General features: G+C 40.6%; 2 protein-coding genes across 3 annotated transcripts; one reads left to right on the forward strand and one right to left on the reverse strand.

Moving 5' to 3' along the window:
• Positions 1-10979: 10979 nt before the first annotated feature.
• Positions 10980-13661, forward strand: LOC145124990 (zinc finger CCCH domain-containing protein 3-like). Of its 2 annotated transcripts, none has more exons than XM_079060473.1 (7): positions 10980-11112; positions 11418-11590; positions 11942-12108; positions 12213-12266; positions 12548-12664; positions 12740-12955; positions 13345-13661. In XM_079060473.1, the coding sequence occupies exons 2-7, from the start codon at positions 11518-11520 to the stop codon at positions 13540-13542; spliced, it is 825 nt and encodes a 274-aa protein (XP_078916599.1). In that variant the 5' UTR covers positions 10980-11112; positions 11418-11517; the 3' UTR covers positions 13543-13661. The 2 variants fall into 2 exon arrangements, with proteins under 2 accessions (XP_078916599.1, XP_078916600.1); XM_079060474.1 differs by lacking the exon at positions 10980-11112 and adding an exon at positions 11119-11263.
• Positions 13662-13688: 27 nt separating this feature from the next.
• LOC145124989 (uncharacterized) lies at positions 13689-16469 on the reverse strand. The gene is made up of 10 exons (XM_079060472.1): positions 16090-16469; positions 15766-15919; positions 15428-15602; positions 15223-15338; positions 15074-15141; positions 14843-14967; positions 14692-14758; positions 14536-14607; positions 14390-14455; positions 13689-13984 (listed from the first exon to the last, which is right to left on the reverse strand). Exons 1-10 carry the CDS (start codon positions 16312-16314, stop codon positions 13850-13852), a joined length of 1203 nt encoding a protein of 400 aa, XP_078916598.1. The 5' UTR covers positions 16315-16469; the 3' UTR covers positions 13689-13849.
• Positions 16470-16742: the final 273 nt, after the last annotated feature.

Here is a 16742-nt window from a genome sequence, read left to right on the forward strand (position 1 = left end):
AAATCTAAATGAAAGGATTTTAAGAAAGACAAAGTGTGTGATGCATGTGACCGGCCGGGCTCAAGTAAGTTTTCCCCAAGATACCCATACTTGATATGTTATGCTATATGGTTTTGATTCAGAAAACTGCATGCTAGAATAGGACTAAGGATCTAGGAGGATGCCTTGTGTGCCTGATATATGATTCTGAGAATTGCATGCTAGTTAGGGCTAAAGATCTAGGAGGATGCCTTATATGCCTGTTGTATGAGCTGTATGCTAGGACTGTTTAGTCAGCAGTAGGATGGCCTGTATAGGTTATGCCTGATTTGGTTACCCAATGCATGAATGCTGCTTGCTTTGTGCTATGGGGGTTCTGGCCATCTTCAACTAGCTAAGGAACGGATATGTAACAGTATCCGCAAGTTAGTTAGGGGGAAGTGGTGGGGACTCCTAGTGCAGCTGATGGCGGAGGGTAGGTCGGAGAGTGCCCTAGGAAAGCCTAGGACGAGGTCAGTGACAAGGGTATCGGGAAAAGGGACTTGGTGAAGTCGACTCAATTCTTGAGGAAAGTACGGGTAGATGTGGAAGGTAGTATGGGCCCGTACTACTGAAAGCAGAGGACCCGTACTCGAATCAAGGAGGGCCTAGATGGAACCTGGAAACTTGGAAAGTGTGCGAGACCTCCGAGAGTATATGTGACCCTGACATTCGTACGTTTATTTTCAAAATGGTGGTCACGCGACATGGAGCAGGAGGTTCAGGATCTGGGTCAGGATCGGGCTCGGGCGCAGGATCCGAGCATGTGGATGATGGGTTACGCGAGTTCATCGCGTCCGAGATCACGAGGGGTATCCTTGATGCGACGCCGGTTATCTTCGGGTCGATCAAGGAAGGGATCATTGAGTTGATGGAGGATCGCCTCAGGGCATTCAGGAGTGACATGGCGGCCAGCCAGTCAGGATCGCGCACACTGTCCTTCAAGGACTTCCGAGGGAGCGGTGCGCCGGATTTCCATGGGGCGAAGGACCCCATTTCTTCCAGACGATGGATTGCAGATATTGAGTCTGCACAGTTGACTAGCTTTTGCCCCGAGGGGTCGAAGGTGAGGTATGCAGCAGGATGCTTGAGAGACAGGACCAGAGATTGGTGGGAGTCGGTTGGTGACTCTCTGGGAGCCTCGGCTGTTAAGGCTATGACATGGCCGGATTTTGTGACCCGGTTTAGGGCGGAGTTTGCGCCAGCTGTGGAGCTTCAGCAGCTGGCCAGGGAGTTCTTGGACATGAGACAGACTACAGAGACTGTGGCGGTGATCACCGCCAAGTTTCGAGAGAGGGCATTGTTGGTCCCCCAGTATGCGGGTGATGAGGACATGAGGAGGACCCGCTACCATGATATGTTACGAGCTGACATCCGGGAGCATGTCAGTTTCTCAGCTTGCCCTACCCTGGATTCCATGATTGCCAGGGCTAGGGAGAGGGAGATTGATCTGGAGCACATCCAGAAGAGGAAAGCAGCGGAGGGGCTGGCGACGGGGGCTTCGGGGAAGAAGCCCAAGGGATCCGATGGTAGGCCGAAAGGCCAGTCAGGGCGGGACCGCTGTGGGAAATGCGGTCGGTCACACGAGGGAGCTTGTCGCACTGGGCCGGGTTCAGGCTGCTATAAGTGTGGCAAGGTTGGGCATTTTGGCAGAGATTGCACTGCCCCTACTCCTGCGATTCAGATATCAGACTTGATTTGCTTTCATTGCAATCAGAAGGGCCATAAAAAGGCCAATTGCCCTAGATTGACAGCAGCAGTGGCCCCGACTCCAGCGACAACACGGGTTGTGGATGGCCGGAAGGCCAAGTTGGAGGCTCCAGTGGTTCGGAGCCGAGCATTTCAGCAGACATCCGAGGAGGCACGCGCTGCACCCGATGTGGTGACGGGTATGACTTCTTGTTTATGCTTTTATGATATGTTGCTGTAATGCTGATATGTTATGTATGCGCGCTGGTTAGGATCGTTCCATGTGAACGGTATTCCAGTTCAGGTATTGTTTGATTCGGGTGCTACCCGATCGTTTGTCTCTCTTGCGCTTAGCAAGAAGTTTCCGGAGTCTTCGGGCATGTTGGATTGCCCTCTAGAGGTCGAGATTGCGGACGATCGGTTGGTACGAGCGTCAGAGGTCTACCGGGATTGTGTTTTGAGGCTGTTTGAGGAACGTTACCTGGTGGACCTGGTTCCCATACCTTTGCGGGGGAACAAGGTTATTATTGGTATGGATTGGTTGAGCCCCAATGGGGCAGTGATAGACTGCGCGCAACAGTCAGTACGGATTAGGACCCCTAGTGGGGGAGAGCTGGTGGTTCAGGGCGAAGGGCCACAACGAGGACCAGCTTTATGTTCGGCAGCAAGGGCTAGGCGCTACCTCCAGCAGGGTTGCGCAGGTTATGTCGCCTATGTTATGGATACCCGGGAGGCAGGTAGGGCGACGGTGGGCGATGTGCCCGTAGTACGAGAGTTTGCGGACGTATTCCCCGAGGAGTTGCCTGGAATACCTCCGGAGCGACAGGTGGAGTTCAGGATCGACCTAGTCCCTGGTGCGGCTCCGGTAGCCAAGGCACCGTATTGGTTGGCTCCTCCTGAGATGCAGGAGTTGTCTACACAGCTGCAGGAGCTGTTAGACAAGGGATTCATTAGACCGAGTAGTTCTCCCTGGGGAGCCCCGATTCTGTTTGTGAAGAAGAAGGACGGGTCGCATCGGGCGTTTGTGGTGATGCCTTTCGGGCGTTCAGGGTATCATCAGATGAGGGTCAGAGAGGAGGATGTGCAGAAGACGGCATTTCGGACGCGTTATGGTCACTATGAGTTTGTGGTGATGCCTTTCGGGCTCACCAACGCTCCTGCCGCGTTCATAGATCTCATGAACCGTGTGTGCAGACCGATGTTGGATCGGTCTGTGATAGTATTCATCGATGACATCTTGGTTTACTCCAAGACGCGAGAGCAGCATGAGGAGCATATGCGAGAGATTTTGGAGACTTTGAGGAGGGAGAGCTTGTATGCTAAGTTCTCCAAGTGTGAGTTCTGGTTGCGCGAGGTGCAGTTTCTTGGGTACCTTGTCAACCAGAACGGGATTTCGGTAGATCCAGCCAAAGTGGAGGTCGTGATGAGTTGGGAGGTTCCAAGGTCTCCATCTGAGATTCGGAGCTTTCTGGGATTGGCAGGCTACTATCGGAGATTCATTCAGGACTTCTCCAAGATAGTCGTGCCCCTAACCAGGCTGACGAGGAAAGCCGTGGTCTTTCGCTGGGGGCCTGAGCAGCAGGCCGCATTCGAGACACTAAGACAGAGATTGTGCGAGGCACCAATCTTAGCCCTGCCAGAGGGCATGGAGGATTTCGTCGTGTAATGTGATGCGTCCATCTTGGGTTTGGGCGCAGTATTGATGCAGAGGGGGCATGTCATTGCTTACGCTTCGAGGCAGCTGAAGCCTCACGAGGCGAACTACCCGACGCATGATTTGGAGCTGGGGGCCGTTGTGTTCGCCCTCAAGATTTGGCGTCATTACCTCTATGGGGTTCGTTGTACGATTTACACGGACCACAAGAGCCTGAGGTATCTCATAGACCAGCCAAATCTGAATATGAGGCAGCGTCGGTGGCTTGATGTGGTAAAGGATTATGACTGTGAGATCCTCTACCACCCAGGGAAGGCCAATGTGGTGGCCGACGCGCTTAGCCGCAAGGCAGCGCCGATCAGGGATATTTGTCTGAGGATGACAGTGGTGACTCCGCTGTTGGAGCAGATTCGGGAGGCCCAACAGGAGGCCAGGAAGGAGGAACATCGGAAGAGCGAGCGGATTGTGGGGCAGGTTTCCTCCTTCGACTATGATAGCCGAGGGTTGTTGAATCTTCACCGTAGGGTGTGGGTCCCTTATCATGGAGGCGTGCGCCAGATCCTGATGGAGGAGGCACACAAATCCAGATTTTCTATCCATCCCGGAGCAACGAAGATGTACAGAGATCTTCGTCCTGACTATTGGTGGCCCTGCATGAAGCGGGATGTAGCATGGTACATGGAGCGGTGCTTGACCTGCAGGAAGGTCAAGGCCGAGCACCAGAGGCCACACGACAAGATGCAGCCGTTGGATATTCCGCTGTGGAAATGGGAGGACATTACGATGGATTTTATCACAAAGCTTCCCAGGACCGCGCGGGGAGTGGATTCGATTTGGGTCATCGTCGATCGATTGACCAAGAGCGCCCATTTTATCCCGATTCAGGAAAGTATTTCGGCCGAAAGGTTGGCCGATATCTATATCAGGGAGGTAGTGGCGCGGCACGGGGTGCCAGTTTCGGTGATTTCAGACAGGAATGTGCGGTTCACTTCCAGGTTTTGGAAGAAGTTTCATGACGAGCTGGGTACTCGTCTGCATTTTAGCACCGCCTTTCACCCGCAGACGGATGGTCAGAGCGAGCGGACCATCCATACATTAGAGGATATGCTGCGGGCATGTGTTTTAGACTTCGGAGGTAGCTGGGATACCTACCTTCCGTTGGCGAAGTTCTCGTATAATAATAGCTATCATGCGAGTATTGACCGTCCTCCCTTCGAGATGTTATACGGGAGGAAGTGCAGAACCCCGATATGTTGGGGTGAGGTTGGCCAAAGGGTCATGGGGAGCGCCGAAGTGGTGCTCAAGACGAAAGAGAGGATTCAGCAAGTTCGGAGCAGGCTTCAGACCGCTCAGAGTCGGCAGAAAAGTTATGCCGACAAGCGCCGATCGGACCTGGAGTTTCAGGTCGGGGATATGGTTCTCCTGAAGGTGTCGCCATGGAAGGGCGTCATCCGATTCAGGAAGCAGGGCAAGTTGGGTCCCAGGTATATTGGACCCTTCAGGGTTATAGCCCGGGTGGGCAAGGTGGCTTATAGGTTGGATCTGCCAGCAGAACTCAGTCAGATCCACAACACTTTCCACGTCTCTTAGCTGCGGAAGTGCCTGGTGGACGACTCAACAGTAGTACCCTTAGAGGATATTCAGGTTGATGACAGCCTGAATTACATTGAGCGACCTGTAGCAATCCTTGACCGGAAGTCGAAGGATCTGAGGAACAAGAGGGTTGAGCTGGTAAAGGTGCAATGGCAGCACCGGAAGGGCTCAGAATGGACTTGGGAGCCGGTGGATGAGATGATGGAGCATTACCCAGAGCTGTTCCAGGATCGAGCAGCAGACTTCGAGGACGAAGTCTAAAATAAGTGGGGGAGATTTGTAGCACCTGGTTCTTGGTATGTATTTTTATTTAAGTATTTTGCATTTTTGGCCTTGGACTCGGCGAGTTGAAGGACCAACTCGCCGAGTAGAAGCGGGATGAGACGCAAGATTTAAGTGATGGACTCGTCGAGTCGGGTCCCAGACTCGACGAGTAGGCTCTGTCTGGACAAAACCCTAATATGAGGGTTTGCACCCTATTTAAACAACATTATACAGCCTCCATCGCCCCTTTATGCTCCCAGAAACCCTCCATAGAAAAACCTAAGTGTTTTGGTGCAAGATTTAAGGCTTTTGAGTGATTCTTGTGGGTTTTGACCTCAAGGAAGAAGGAAGAGCATAGAAGGATCAAGAGGGAACTGAAGGATTCGAGTTTGGTTCATCATTTGCAGTCTTTGAGAGGTATAAAGTCTGTACCTTGCTCTTTCATTTGATACATCCCTTTTTGGGGAGATTTACGGCTTTTTTAAGCCATATGAGGTAGTCAACCATGATTGAAAACATGGTTGGGGGTAAAGACTTCGGATCTAGCACTTGGGGAGAGTCACAAGGCAGATTTGGGTTGCTTTTGCACCCAAGGAAGGCCCCATGCAACACTAGAGCTTATTTTATGTCCTTTTGAGCTCAAAGTCCCATGCATGCACGTAAAGTTTGTAACTTTACGTGCTAGAACGATTAAAGGAGCCTAGATCTATCTTTTGGTCAAGTGTTGTACATCAGAAATCGAGGATTTTGGGTGTGGACGTTATCGACTCGGCGAGTCCGTTCTTGGGACTCGACGAGTCCAAGGCTTTGAGTCCCATTTCTGTTGAGGGTCAAAAGGACTCAGTTGGGCGTTAGAAAGGTTGTAACAGTACAGAAAGAGTGACCTAACGCACTGGACTTAATTTTAGACCTGGAGTTCATGGGACTCGACGAGTGCTAGAACAGACTCGGCGAGTCCAAGGCAATCTCCTTATGTTTGAAGATGAACTCGACGAGTTGTTCATACAACTCGGCGAGTCAAGGTCAGGACGTGTTCATCAGTTGAAGGTGAACTCGACTAGTGTTCATACGGCTCGGCGAGTCGGTTGAAGGTTCATTGATGTTCGTAAGGAAGGGGAACTCGTCGAGTCATTACCAAACTCGACGAGTCGAGTCGTGGATAAGGACGAGTAAAAGGAAGGGACTCGACGAGTTGACGGCCCAACTCGGCGAGTCGGGTCAACTGGAAGTTGACTTTGACTTGGACTTGGTTGGGGGTAAAATGGTCATTTTACCCTAAGAGTAGATATCAGTTTCTAACTGAGTGTTTGTGGGGATTGTAGCCGGAGGATTTCCGGAGCAGCAGCGGATGGAGGTTTCCCGCACAGATTATCAGCAGCTTCTTGCACGAGGTGAGTTACCTTCCAGTAGGGGTGGGTCTAAGGCCACAATGTCGGCCCACCAAAGAGGCGTATTTAGGAGATGATTGTCTTTGTGATAATTATCTTGGTTTGGTTACATGCTTTGGTCATGAGTTTTATTTGTATGATATGTTACGTGTATGGTAGGGATTGGTTTCCCTGGTAGCGGTCCTTAGGACCGAAGGGTAGGTCAGTACCCGGATATGCCTGACTGTATGTTTATATCTTGTTGTTGTATGCTAGTGGTAGGGGGTGGAATAGTCCCCAGTTACCGGTTGAAAGATACCGATGAGGATTACCGGTTGAAAGATACCGATGATGGTTACCGGTTGAAAGATACCGATGATGATTACCGGTTGAAAGATACCGCTGATGATTACCGGTTGAAAGATACCGATGAGGATTACCGGTTGAAAGATACCGACGATGATTACCGGTTGAAAGATACCGAGGATATTGTATGGTATGTGGTATGATGGGGGAACTCACTAAGCTTTGTGCTTACGGTTTTGGTTTTGGTTTCAGGTACCTCTTCGTCTAAGGGGAAGGAGCCGGCGGCGTAGCATCGCATCACACACACACACACATGATTTTCGCATGAAGCTTTCTGGGATTATACTCAGATATGTTATTATTTTATGACTTGGGTTTTCAGACATGATACATTGTTTATGAGATAATGTGTTTTCACAGTATTTTCTTATGAATGTTTTTATGAGTCTGTTAATTAAAAAGAAATTTTTGGACCTGAAAATTGGGATGTTACATTAACAATATGATTTCCTTCGACGAAACCTAGTATTATTACCACTAGATTTTAGTCTAATATTTATTGCGACTAATTATTAGTCTAGATTCGTCATTAACTCAGAGTCTACTTCATGATCTATCAAGTAAGTAACAACCAGGTAGGATCATATCGGAGGTAGGGTCCATTTGGTATACGAAGTATACTGTTTGGAAATCCCACTTTAAACACCTCACTAAATCACAGCCTAGACATCATCCCCGTAAGTAGATGAATCAGTATAATAACTTTGAATCACTGATAAATCTTATTTATAGGTTCATAATAACGATATTATATTTAAATATAAGCTATATTTAAAGTAGGGTAGACATATCTCACTTACAGCGGGTTTTGCTAAAAACCGGGTTCCGCTGGAGCAGTGCTTCTGAGCCGAAAAGCTCTTTTTCTCAGAGCCTTCGGGCACTCCGGGTCTTTCCTCTAGCAACTTGAGGTTACTAAGGATTTATAGGTGTTTTGGGAGTCTAGAGAGAAGTTAGAGAGAGAAAGAAAGGCTTATGGTGTGAAGAAAATATGAAGGATTCATCCTTTATTTATAGGGGTTTTATCGTAGAGTAGACCCTAAGTTTCGTTCGTATCTTCCGCGTACGAGCTCCGTTTTCTACGTTCTTTATATCCAGATGTTGGTATTTACGATTACTACAATTTTCATTTAGACGCCTTCGGCTAATTCTCATTCTATCTCATATTTACAAAACTGTATCGAATTTATCGCGCTCGAAGAGTATGGACCAAGTTTCGTCCATATCTTTAACATACGAGCTCTATTCTCGACATTCTTTATATCCACGCGTTGGTATTTACGAGTACTACAACTTTCATTTAGACCCCGTCGGCTAATTCTCATTCTATCTGAGAATTACAAAACTGTATCGAATTCGCCGCGCTTGAAGAGTAGGACTAAGTTTCGTCCATATCTTTCGCATACGAGCTCCGTTTTCGACTGTCTTTTTATCGTTTAACTCCTATTAACAATATCTTCATTTCTCGTTTAGATTATTTTGGCTAAAAATCGACCGATCTAAAATTCGAATTTCGGGCTGTGCACTACTATGATAAATCTTAGAAAAATCATAACTTCCTCATACGAAGTCAGATTTGGGCGTTCTTTTTATGTATGTTCTCGGTTTAATGTTTACTACAACTTTCATTTAGACATTTAAGGCTAAAAAGTAGTTTATCAAAAAATCACTTTTTACGATTCCCGGTGTCTTGCCGGTTTTGCCGTAAAACTTCGACAGGTCATTACTTATTCGTTATCTCAGATTTCAGCGTTCCTTATATGTACGGAACCCTTTTGACATATACTATAACTTGGTTAAGATTATTTATTCTAAATAACCTTCTATCAAAAAGTCATTTTTGACGCTTATTGTCTCTAAATTGACTAGCCCGAATCTGCGGGCGTTACATAAACACGTATACAAACATATATACTTTAGGGTTAAATTTTATATTTATAATATATTAGTGACCAATTTCGTAAAATTCAATAATTAGTTTATAGCCATAGCTTAAAAATAGCCATTAAAAATGTGTCTATTCGTGTTTTCGTGTAACACGGCTGAAAAACGTGTATATTCGTGTCGTGTCACGTGTCACACGAATTTTTTACGTGTCGTGTTCGTGTTTGATATCGCAAACACGTTTTATAATTTGTGTCGTGTTCGTGTTTAACAAATTTGTGTCGTGTAAATTCGTGTCTGACACGAATACACGACACGCAGACACGGATTGCCAGGTCTACCCGGAAGACGAGTTCTCGGAGGACGACTTCATGTAGTATGTTTATTTTTAATCGTTTAATGTATGTTTTTTTTAAGTTTGTAGGTTTAAAATTTCTTGTGTTTTTTTTTTTGAAGTTTGTAAGATTTTTCTTTAGGCAATGAAATGTAATGTTATTTTTATTTTGAAGTAATGAAATGAATGGTTTTTATTAAAAATATAGTTTTTATTTAATTCAAAAAAACCAAAGTGTGGCACCACTCATTGTGTGTGGTATGAAACCACACTTTTGTGGTAATTAGTGACGTAACGTATACATGACACTGCGGTTTCATGGGGAATGTGACACCACTCCCTCCAGCCTAAGATAATATAAGATGAGTGGTCTGTGGTCGATATCTTTATTATTCTTATAAGTTATTAACATGTAAAAACAATATATAGTTTAGATAAAGATTAATGTCATAAGATGACAACAAATAATACATAATTTATTTTTTAGGTCACTTATTCGCTAATTGTATTAAATGTCCCTTTTTTTTTTGGTTGCACCGTTAAAGTAGATATCTTACGTGACATACACTATTTCATTCAATATGACATAATTTTTTTTATCTAGGTCTGTCTGCCGATGATATTTCATCTCTTGTGACATGATATCGCATATGATAATGGTGTAATTAGATTTTAGAAATGTATAATTACCTATTAAATATAATTAAAATATAAATAGTAAGCAAAAGTACATGTTATTTATTGTTTTATAACATTAACCTTTTAAATAAAAAAGGAGGAGAAGGTCGGCGAGTGGTGACTCACATTGTCACATTCCTGTTGGCAACATTTTGGTGTAACCAATGAAAGCGGTAAGAAGCACCCATGCCCATTACGTTTGGTGTGAAACGTCACCCGAAGAAATCCAATCTTGGTCCTTGTGGTCCCTAAAAATTATAATTTATAAATAAACACTCCATTAAATTAAAATTTTACTTGTTTTGAATGAACAAATTGTATGTTAAATCAACGTACTTGCACTTTATTTTAATTTTAGAAAACGCATATTTAAAATATTATCTTATAAGCCCATACACAAATATAGAATCCGAAAACGGAAGTATTATAAGGTTCTTAACTTCTTACATAATCATATAAGCTTACGTCTTTAGGTTTTTTAAATATGATTTCTAAAATTATATATACATATTAGAAATAAGTTGTTTTCATGTAATTTATTATTTTTGAATCGCCCTAGACATAGTGGGGCCCCACAGGAAATGACATTTTTTTTTTTTTGTAACTATGAATATGATTTTAACTTTTCTTATTTATATCGTGATTTAAATAATCAATCTTATTTTTTTAAAACATTTCTTAAATTGAATATTGTAATTTGTTAGGAGAAATTAATTATTAATCTTAAACAGATTATAGATCCTTAACGTCTCGTAGGGGTCGCATAGCTAAACGGTCTAGATCCTTCCACGTCTCATCCAGGAGAACACTTTCCCGCCTTAACGGCGACGATTTTTCCATAAAACAATATAATATTATTTTAAAAATAAAAGCTTATATTAATCACATTAAAAATATATAGAAAAAATCATATTTTCCACCGGCATGCTTTTATCTTAAATTAATAAAAGGACAATGACATATTTATATATTTCTTATCTATTTGACAGTTACTTTTTAATCCTTATAAAAAAAAAATATGCATTTATGTATATAAATTAATAATTTTTTAATACAAATTAAACATGTACGTAAGAATTGACAAAAATAACTTCTTTTGTATACATAAAATTCATTAGGAAATTACTAAAAACCCGTTTATTCGCAGAACCCGATTCCTGGATTCCAGGGACAGTTTTGTCAATTACTAGTCGACATTATTTCAGTATTTACGTGAAAAACAAACTTTACTTAATGACACTAGAATTTCATGATCAAAGATCGAGAAGGTACAAAATTTGAAATTTCCGAATAAAATTTCTAGAGAGAGAACGTAGATTTGTTTTGAAAAAGAATATTTTGGCAGATTTTCCATTCATTACATTGATTGATCATTCATAAATCTAAGCGTGGTGTTGAGATTTCCTTGTCTTCTTCATTGTATTTCATCTTTTCTCTGAACTTGATCATCATCATCGACAGCGGATAAATTTCCATTTGTTTCTGTTTTGGGTTTTCTGTAATCGATCGAAATCTGATATCGGAGTTTCGTTAGTATCTGGATTTTGATTGAAAGTTTTTAACTTAATTTTAGGCGTTGATTGGTTTTTGGCGAAGAACACACGGAACAGAGAGAAACACTGTGCAAACAATTTGTTTCTATACGTTTTGTCTTTTGGATAATAGATTTTGGTATGCCGGAAAATCGGCGTGTTCAGAGGAATAATTCTTCCATCTCAAATTCTTCGTTGAATCATAACATTGAAGGTACAAAATGCATTCTCCTCGGTTTTAATTTCTACAATTTTTACATCATTCGTAAGTAATTTTGCTTAAATTTCAAGCAAAAATGGTCTGTATGCTCCGATCATATCCCGATTGCTTCAATTTCGTTTTCCATTTGTATAACTCTGTTATCGCCCACTGTTTTACTTTGATTTCCCCCAATTTTTCTCTGTTTATACCCTGCATCTAGATTTTTACATTAATTTTTTTTGTAATTTCAGTCTGAAAACAAGCAAATGATTGTAAATTCGTTGAATTTGTGTTAGTCGGAGGCTTTATTAACTTGAATTATGTGAATTTTCTTTTTCTATAACTTGAATTCTGGGATTTTAGAAGCTATAAGGCGATTGAGAATTCACTCAGATGGGAAAGAAGATGAAACTGATTCAACAGTGTATCCAGATCGACCTGGAGAACCCGATTGTATATATTATTTAAGAACTGGAGCATGTGGCTATGGTGATAATTGTAGGTTTAATCATCCAACTTACAATGCTCAGGTAAAAAAGAAAAAAGAAAAAAAAAAACTATTGTTTTTTATCATAAATTTATGGTATTTTCTTTCTGATCTATATTCGATTCTCATTTGTTTATTAATTTACAGATGAATCATCATGGAGGTGACCTCCCAGAAAGAGTTGGAGAGCCAGATTGTGTTGTAAGTTTCTTCATAATCCTACTTGTTTATGTTTAATGTTTGCAATCTCTTGTTGGATTTTAATTCCATTTTTTTGATTATTTGATTCTTTTAAGTGATGCATGTTATTTTGTACAAGGGCAATATGGTAATTTAAAAGTTTTGTTCTGTGATTTCATGTCATGTTCAGTCCTAGTCTTACCAAATGGTACGATGATAATCATGTCTAGAGTGTACAAAAAGTTACACTAGGGAGTAAATATAAGAAAACCTATGTGAAATTACCAAACTACCCTTTTCAGTATTTTTTGAAGACGGGTACTTGCAAATACGGATCGACATGCAAATACAATCACCCCCGTGATAGGCGTGGTTTAGGACCGGTCATGTTAAACATGGTCGGGCTACCTATGCGACAGGTACCATTTTTCTTTTTTCTTTTTTCTTTTTAAATAACGCATTTGGAAATTTAAATTAAAAAAAAATGTGTTTAGGACCAAAAATCATGTTCTCATTATCTACGAACCGGATCATGTAAATTTGGAGTCACATGCAAGTTCCACCATCCACAACCACCGCTAGAACCAACATCCCATGGCGGTGGTCCACCACCATGGCCATATCCGACCCCTCAAACTTACTTTCCGATCATGCTGCCGCCCTCTGCCGCCACCCAAGGGTGGAGCCCGGTTGGCCTTCCATTGAGACCCGTAAGTTATACTCAATTTCAAATCACATTTTTGGTCTTTATGAATAGGTGATTTTTCCAATTTTGATCCCAAAAGGTTTTCATTGGAATTTTGATCCTTTTTTGAAGTCTTTACATTGTTTTTGGTCTCTATTCCAAATAAAATAACTATTTTAATTTTGGTCCTTATCTAAAATTTTTGTAATGTTTTTGGTCCTATTGAAATGACTATTTTTTTTTACCAAACCGTAAAATAGTTATTTTATTTGAAATAGAAACCAAAAACATTACAAAAACCTCAAATAAGGACAGAAAAAATGTTAAGGGACCAAAAATGTAATATACTTGAAATTTTTTAACAAGAGTTTGAATTGTGTTTGTGAAGTTGACTATTTGACTTTTTGGATACAGGGTCAACCCGTGTGTTCGTATTATAGTCTTTATGGGATTTGCAAATACGGGCCGGGTTGTAAATATGATCACCCTATGATGGTATATTCATACAATTACGCCATGGGGATGAATATGATGACATCATCAGTCCTCCCATACGCAACAAGTAATGGAAAGTTATCTACAAATGATTCTTCTCAATCTCATTCCGATTAAAGTTGGATTATCGTTTTGTTATTTGTGTTTTTGTTTTTGTCGAAAAAAAGTACACTTTATCACTATTGTTTATACTTTATACCTTTCGATATAAATTATTTACAATTTGTTGGATTTTATTTCTTTAAAAATCATGTGAAAGTGAGAGAAAAGTATCTCTATTTGGAGCATAGTTTAAGGGGCAAGAAACTTTTCTTGTGGTATTTGAGTATTTGATGTGTTTGGATTTTTTAGAAAAAATAAAAAAAGAATTACAAGTTATGATGAAAACAAAAATAGAGAGGGTTAAATTGGTCATTTTGGTTCTTCACTCCATGTCTTTTTCGGGCCCTAAATACATGGTGCAAGAAATTGATATGAATATGATGAAGGATCCAATGAAACCACCAAATGTAGGGGTTACCCTTGATGATGCTATACCCCATAACTGTGATAATGCCACCTGTCATGATATAAATAAATGTATTTAATTTTTTTCCAAATAGTAAACAGTTTTGAAAAAAAAAAAAAAACTACCCCAGATTAGAAAAATGAGATTTGATTGCTATTTAAGTCAATTTAACCTTTTAGAGGAATATATATTTTTCATGTTATTATTGGTGAGGGGAGCTGAACTTCTAAAAAAAAAAAAAAAAAACACTTTTCAGAAAAAGTTGGGTGAATTATTTGCATTACAGAAATGGGTGCAATATAAAAAAAGAAAGGATTCTTTATGTTTCCTGAAATATTCTTTCATAATTTTCCAAATCCCTCTTATATAATATAATTGTGACATTCTGATAATATTCAACAAGAAGTAAAGTAAACAAAAATAATAAAATAAAAAAACTCTGGAACATTTATGTACCTCAAGGTATTGAATATTTGCAACTTTGCTAGTTTTCTCAAGTTGAAGCGCACGTGCTAGAAACAACTGCAATTTGGTAAACTCATATTTTAAGATATATAAAATTTTAAGGCAAAAATAAAAACATAATTTAATCAAAATTCCACCTCAGCAACAAACGCCAATATGGCAAGTATACTCATAAGCAATAAAGTATAGAAGCTAGGAAGCACAAAATCCTACAAGAAAAAAAAATTGAAGATATGAGTTTGCATTTAGAAATATCAAAATCATATAATTTTTTTATAAAATGAATATCTTACTTCAAATGTGATCATGCATATTGCTGCAGCAGGAGTAGAGACTAAACCAAATAAAAATATAGTCACCCTGAAATAAAAAAAATAAAAATAAAAAATAGAAAATTTGTTTAGATAAATATGTTGAAAGTAGATTGCCTATTTTAGTACTTACACAGGTTGATCAGACTGTTTAGCTCCAGCCCTTATAAAACAGTAGCTCATTCCACCAGTCAATGATGATAATAAACCAATCAAAAACACATAGAAATAATGTATTCCATGTACTTGTTCACCTCCCTACAAAAGATCACAGAGATATAAGTTATGTAAAAGGGTATAAATGTCATTTTGAACTTTTATAGTTTCATGACAATAAAAGATCCAAAAGGATTTATTAACTCACTTCTGTACCTTGCAGGCTGACCATTGATCTGATGATGAAGATTACACCAAAGAAACTGGAAGCAATGGCTGAGAAAGAAGATGTCAGTTATTCTAATCAGGTTTTGTGTTTTGTCAATTGTCAATTGTCATATGTAATTATTACTTTACCTGCTATTTCTGCAAGTTTTAGATTCTCATGAAGAATGAATCTTGCAGATATTGAAGCTGTTAATGGAATTGTAAAGCTCAAGAGCATGGATTCAGATAATGGTAATCTCTGAATGCTGTAAAAGAGAAATGTCATTTAGATATGTGAGATTTTTTTCACTATGATGAACATTGATGTTACATGAATATTAAGGATAGGAATTACCAGTAGATGAAAGTTATTAAAGAAATAGAGCCAGTAATAGCTCTTGAAACAAATAGACTCGTGGCATTTACAGGTCCAAATAATGGCTGTGAGGTTCTTCTTAACCACATGAATGATAATGCTGAGATAATTATGCATCTTGTAAATGCTATCTCAAATAGGGGAATTGCTTGAGCTGTTAATTTAAACAAAAACAAAAACAAAAACAAATCAAGTGGAATCGTAAGGATTCAGATCAAGTATGATGTTATCATGATTCATGGATACGGAATTCTAATCTGTACGAAATCAAATATGCATTTCACTTTTCTAGCAATACATAGAAGAAAATCACTAACCAGAGAACACATTAGAAAGAATTGACATGATACAGTAGACAGAAGACGATAACGCCATGCATACCAAACCAGAATATCTAGATCCACTCCATGACCACATTATGAACTGTGTAAATGGCGATGTTTCCGTTTCAGTTAATCTCGAAATTTGGTCCTGCAACATCCGTAATTAATCCAGATGATTAAGTGTTGGAGAAAACAATGAAATCATCAATAGCGAGCTCTAGTTATGTGAAGAACAGAGTCGACTCAGATTAATAACCAAGGAATCCGAGTTAAACTACTACTCTATTGTCATTTAGGCATAAGATATATGAAAATCACCTTGTTAGTTTTCCGTTTAGGGTACGAGACAGAGAAGATATCGAGTCTGGGCTTCTCCGGCTGCTGCGTCAAAAGAGGTGTTATCTGATCATCCGAAACCGCTTCCGAACCTAAATCCAAACCGGTGGTGGATGCCATTTCCACCATAAGAGCATGATCTAGCTCTTCCGCATTTATTCCTCCGCCGATGCTAATCATGCTATCATTAGCATCTGTAGAATCCATATCGGAGAAAATAAAAAACCTGAATTCTACGCAAAATTGATCGAACTAGTGAAATAAACAAGCTGTAACAGCTGAAATGATGTAGCGTGTGGCGATTACAGACAAATGTGTGAAAATGACGAGATAAAATGGTAATTTGCAGAGAAGAGGAGAAGGAAGATCGTTTTAATGGTGTTTAGCATGGAAATCGAGAGTGACACATCAACGCTCGCCAAGCTGGCAAAGTGGCGCTAAGCGGAGCCAAATTGGCAGTGCACCATGCCTAACACATGGTCCGAGAGCACGTAAAGAGTGCCAGCTCGGCTTCAAGCTAACACACTTGTTGAGCTTGTAAATAATGTTAACAATTTTTTTGGTGTTTTCAACACTAACAATAATTTTGAAAACTCAAAAAAATCTATATAGTTATATAGAACCTAATAAAATGC

The sequence above is a fragment of the Lactuca virosa genome, chromosome 7 (genome assembly GCF_052849685.1).
Source record: "Lactuca virosa cultivar CGN04683 chromosome 7, Lactuca_virosa_CGN04683_v6, whole genome shotgun sequence".
NCBI classification, from domain to species: domain Eukaryota; kingdom Viridiplantae; phylum Streptophyta; class Magnoliopsida; order Asterales; family Asteraceae; genus Lactuca; species Lactuca virosa.

What these genes read in the sequence shown, in the direction of transcription:
- LOC145124990 (XM_079060473.1), top strand. Translation starts at nt 11,518, where the DNA reads ATGCCGGAAAATCGGCGTGTTCAGAGGAATAATTCTTCCATCTCAAAT. An exon ending in TTGGAGAGCCAGATTGTGTT is followed by an intron (nt 12,267 to 12,547) that starts GTAAGTTTCTTC and finishes TACCCTTTTCAG; the next exon opens with TATTTTTTGAAGACGGGTAC. An exon ending in TTGGCCTTCCATTGAGACCC is followed by an intron (nt 12,956 to 13,344) that starts GTAAGTTATACT and finishes TTTTGGATACAG; the next exon opens with GGTCAACCCGTGTGTTCGTA.
- LOC145124989 (XM_079060472.1), bottom strand. Translation starts at nt 16,314, where the DNA reads ATGGATTCTACAGATGCTAATGATAGCATGATTAGCATCGGCGGAGGA. An exon ending in TCAGCCTGCAAGGTACAGAA is followed by an intron (nt 14,968 to 15,073) that starts GTGAGTTAATAA and finishes GATCTTTTGTAG; the next exon opens with GGAGGTGAACAAGTACATGG. An exon ending in AAACAGTCTGATCAACCTGT is followed by an intron (nt 14,759 to 14,842) that starts GTAAGTACTAAA and finishes TTTTTATTTCAG; the next exon opens with GGTGACTATATTTTTATTTG.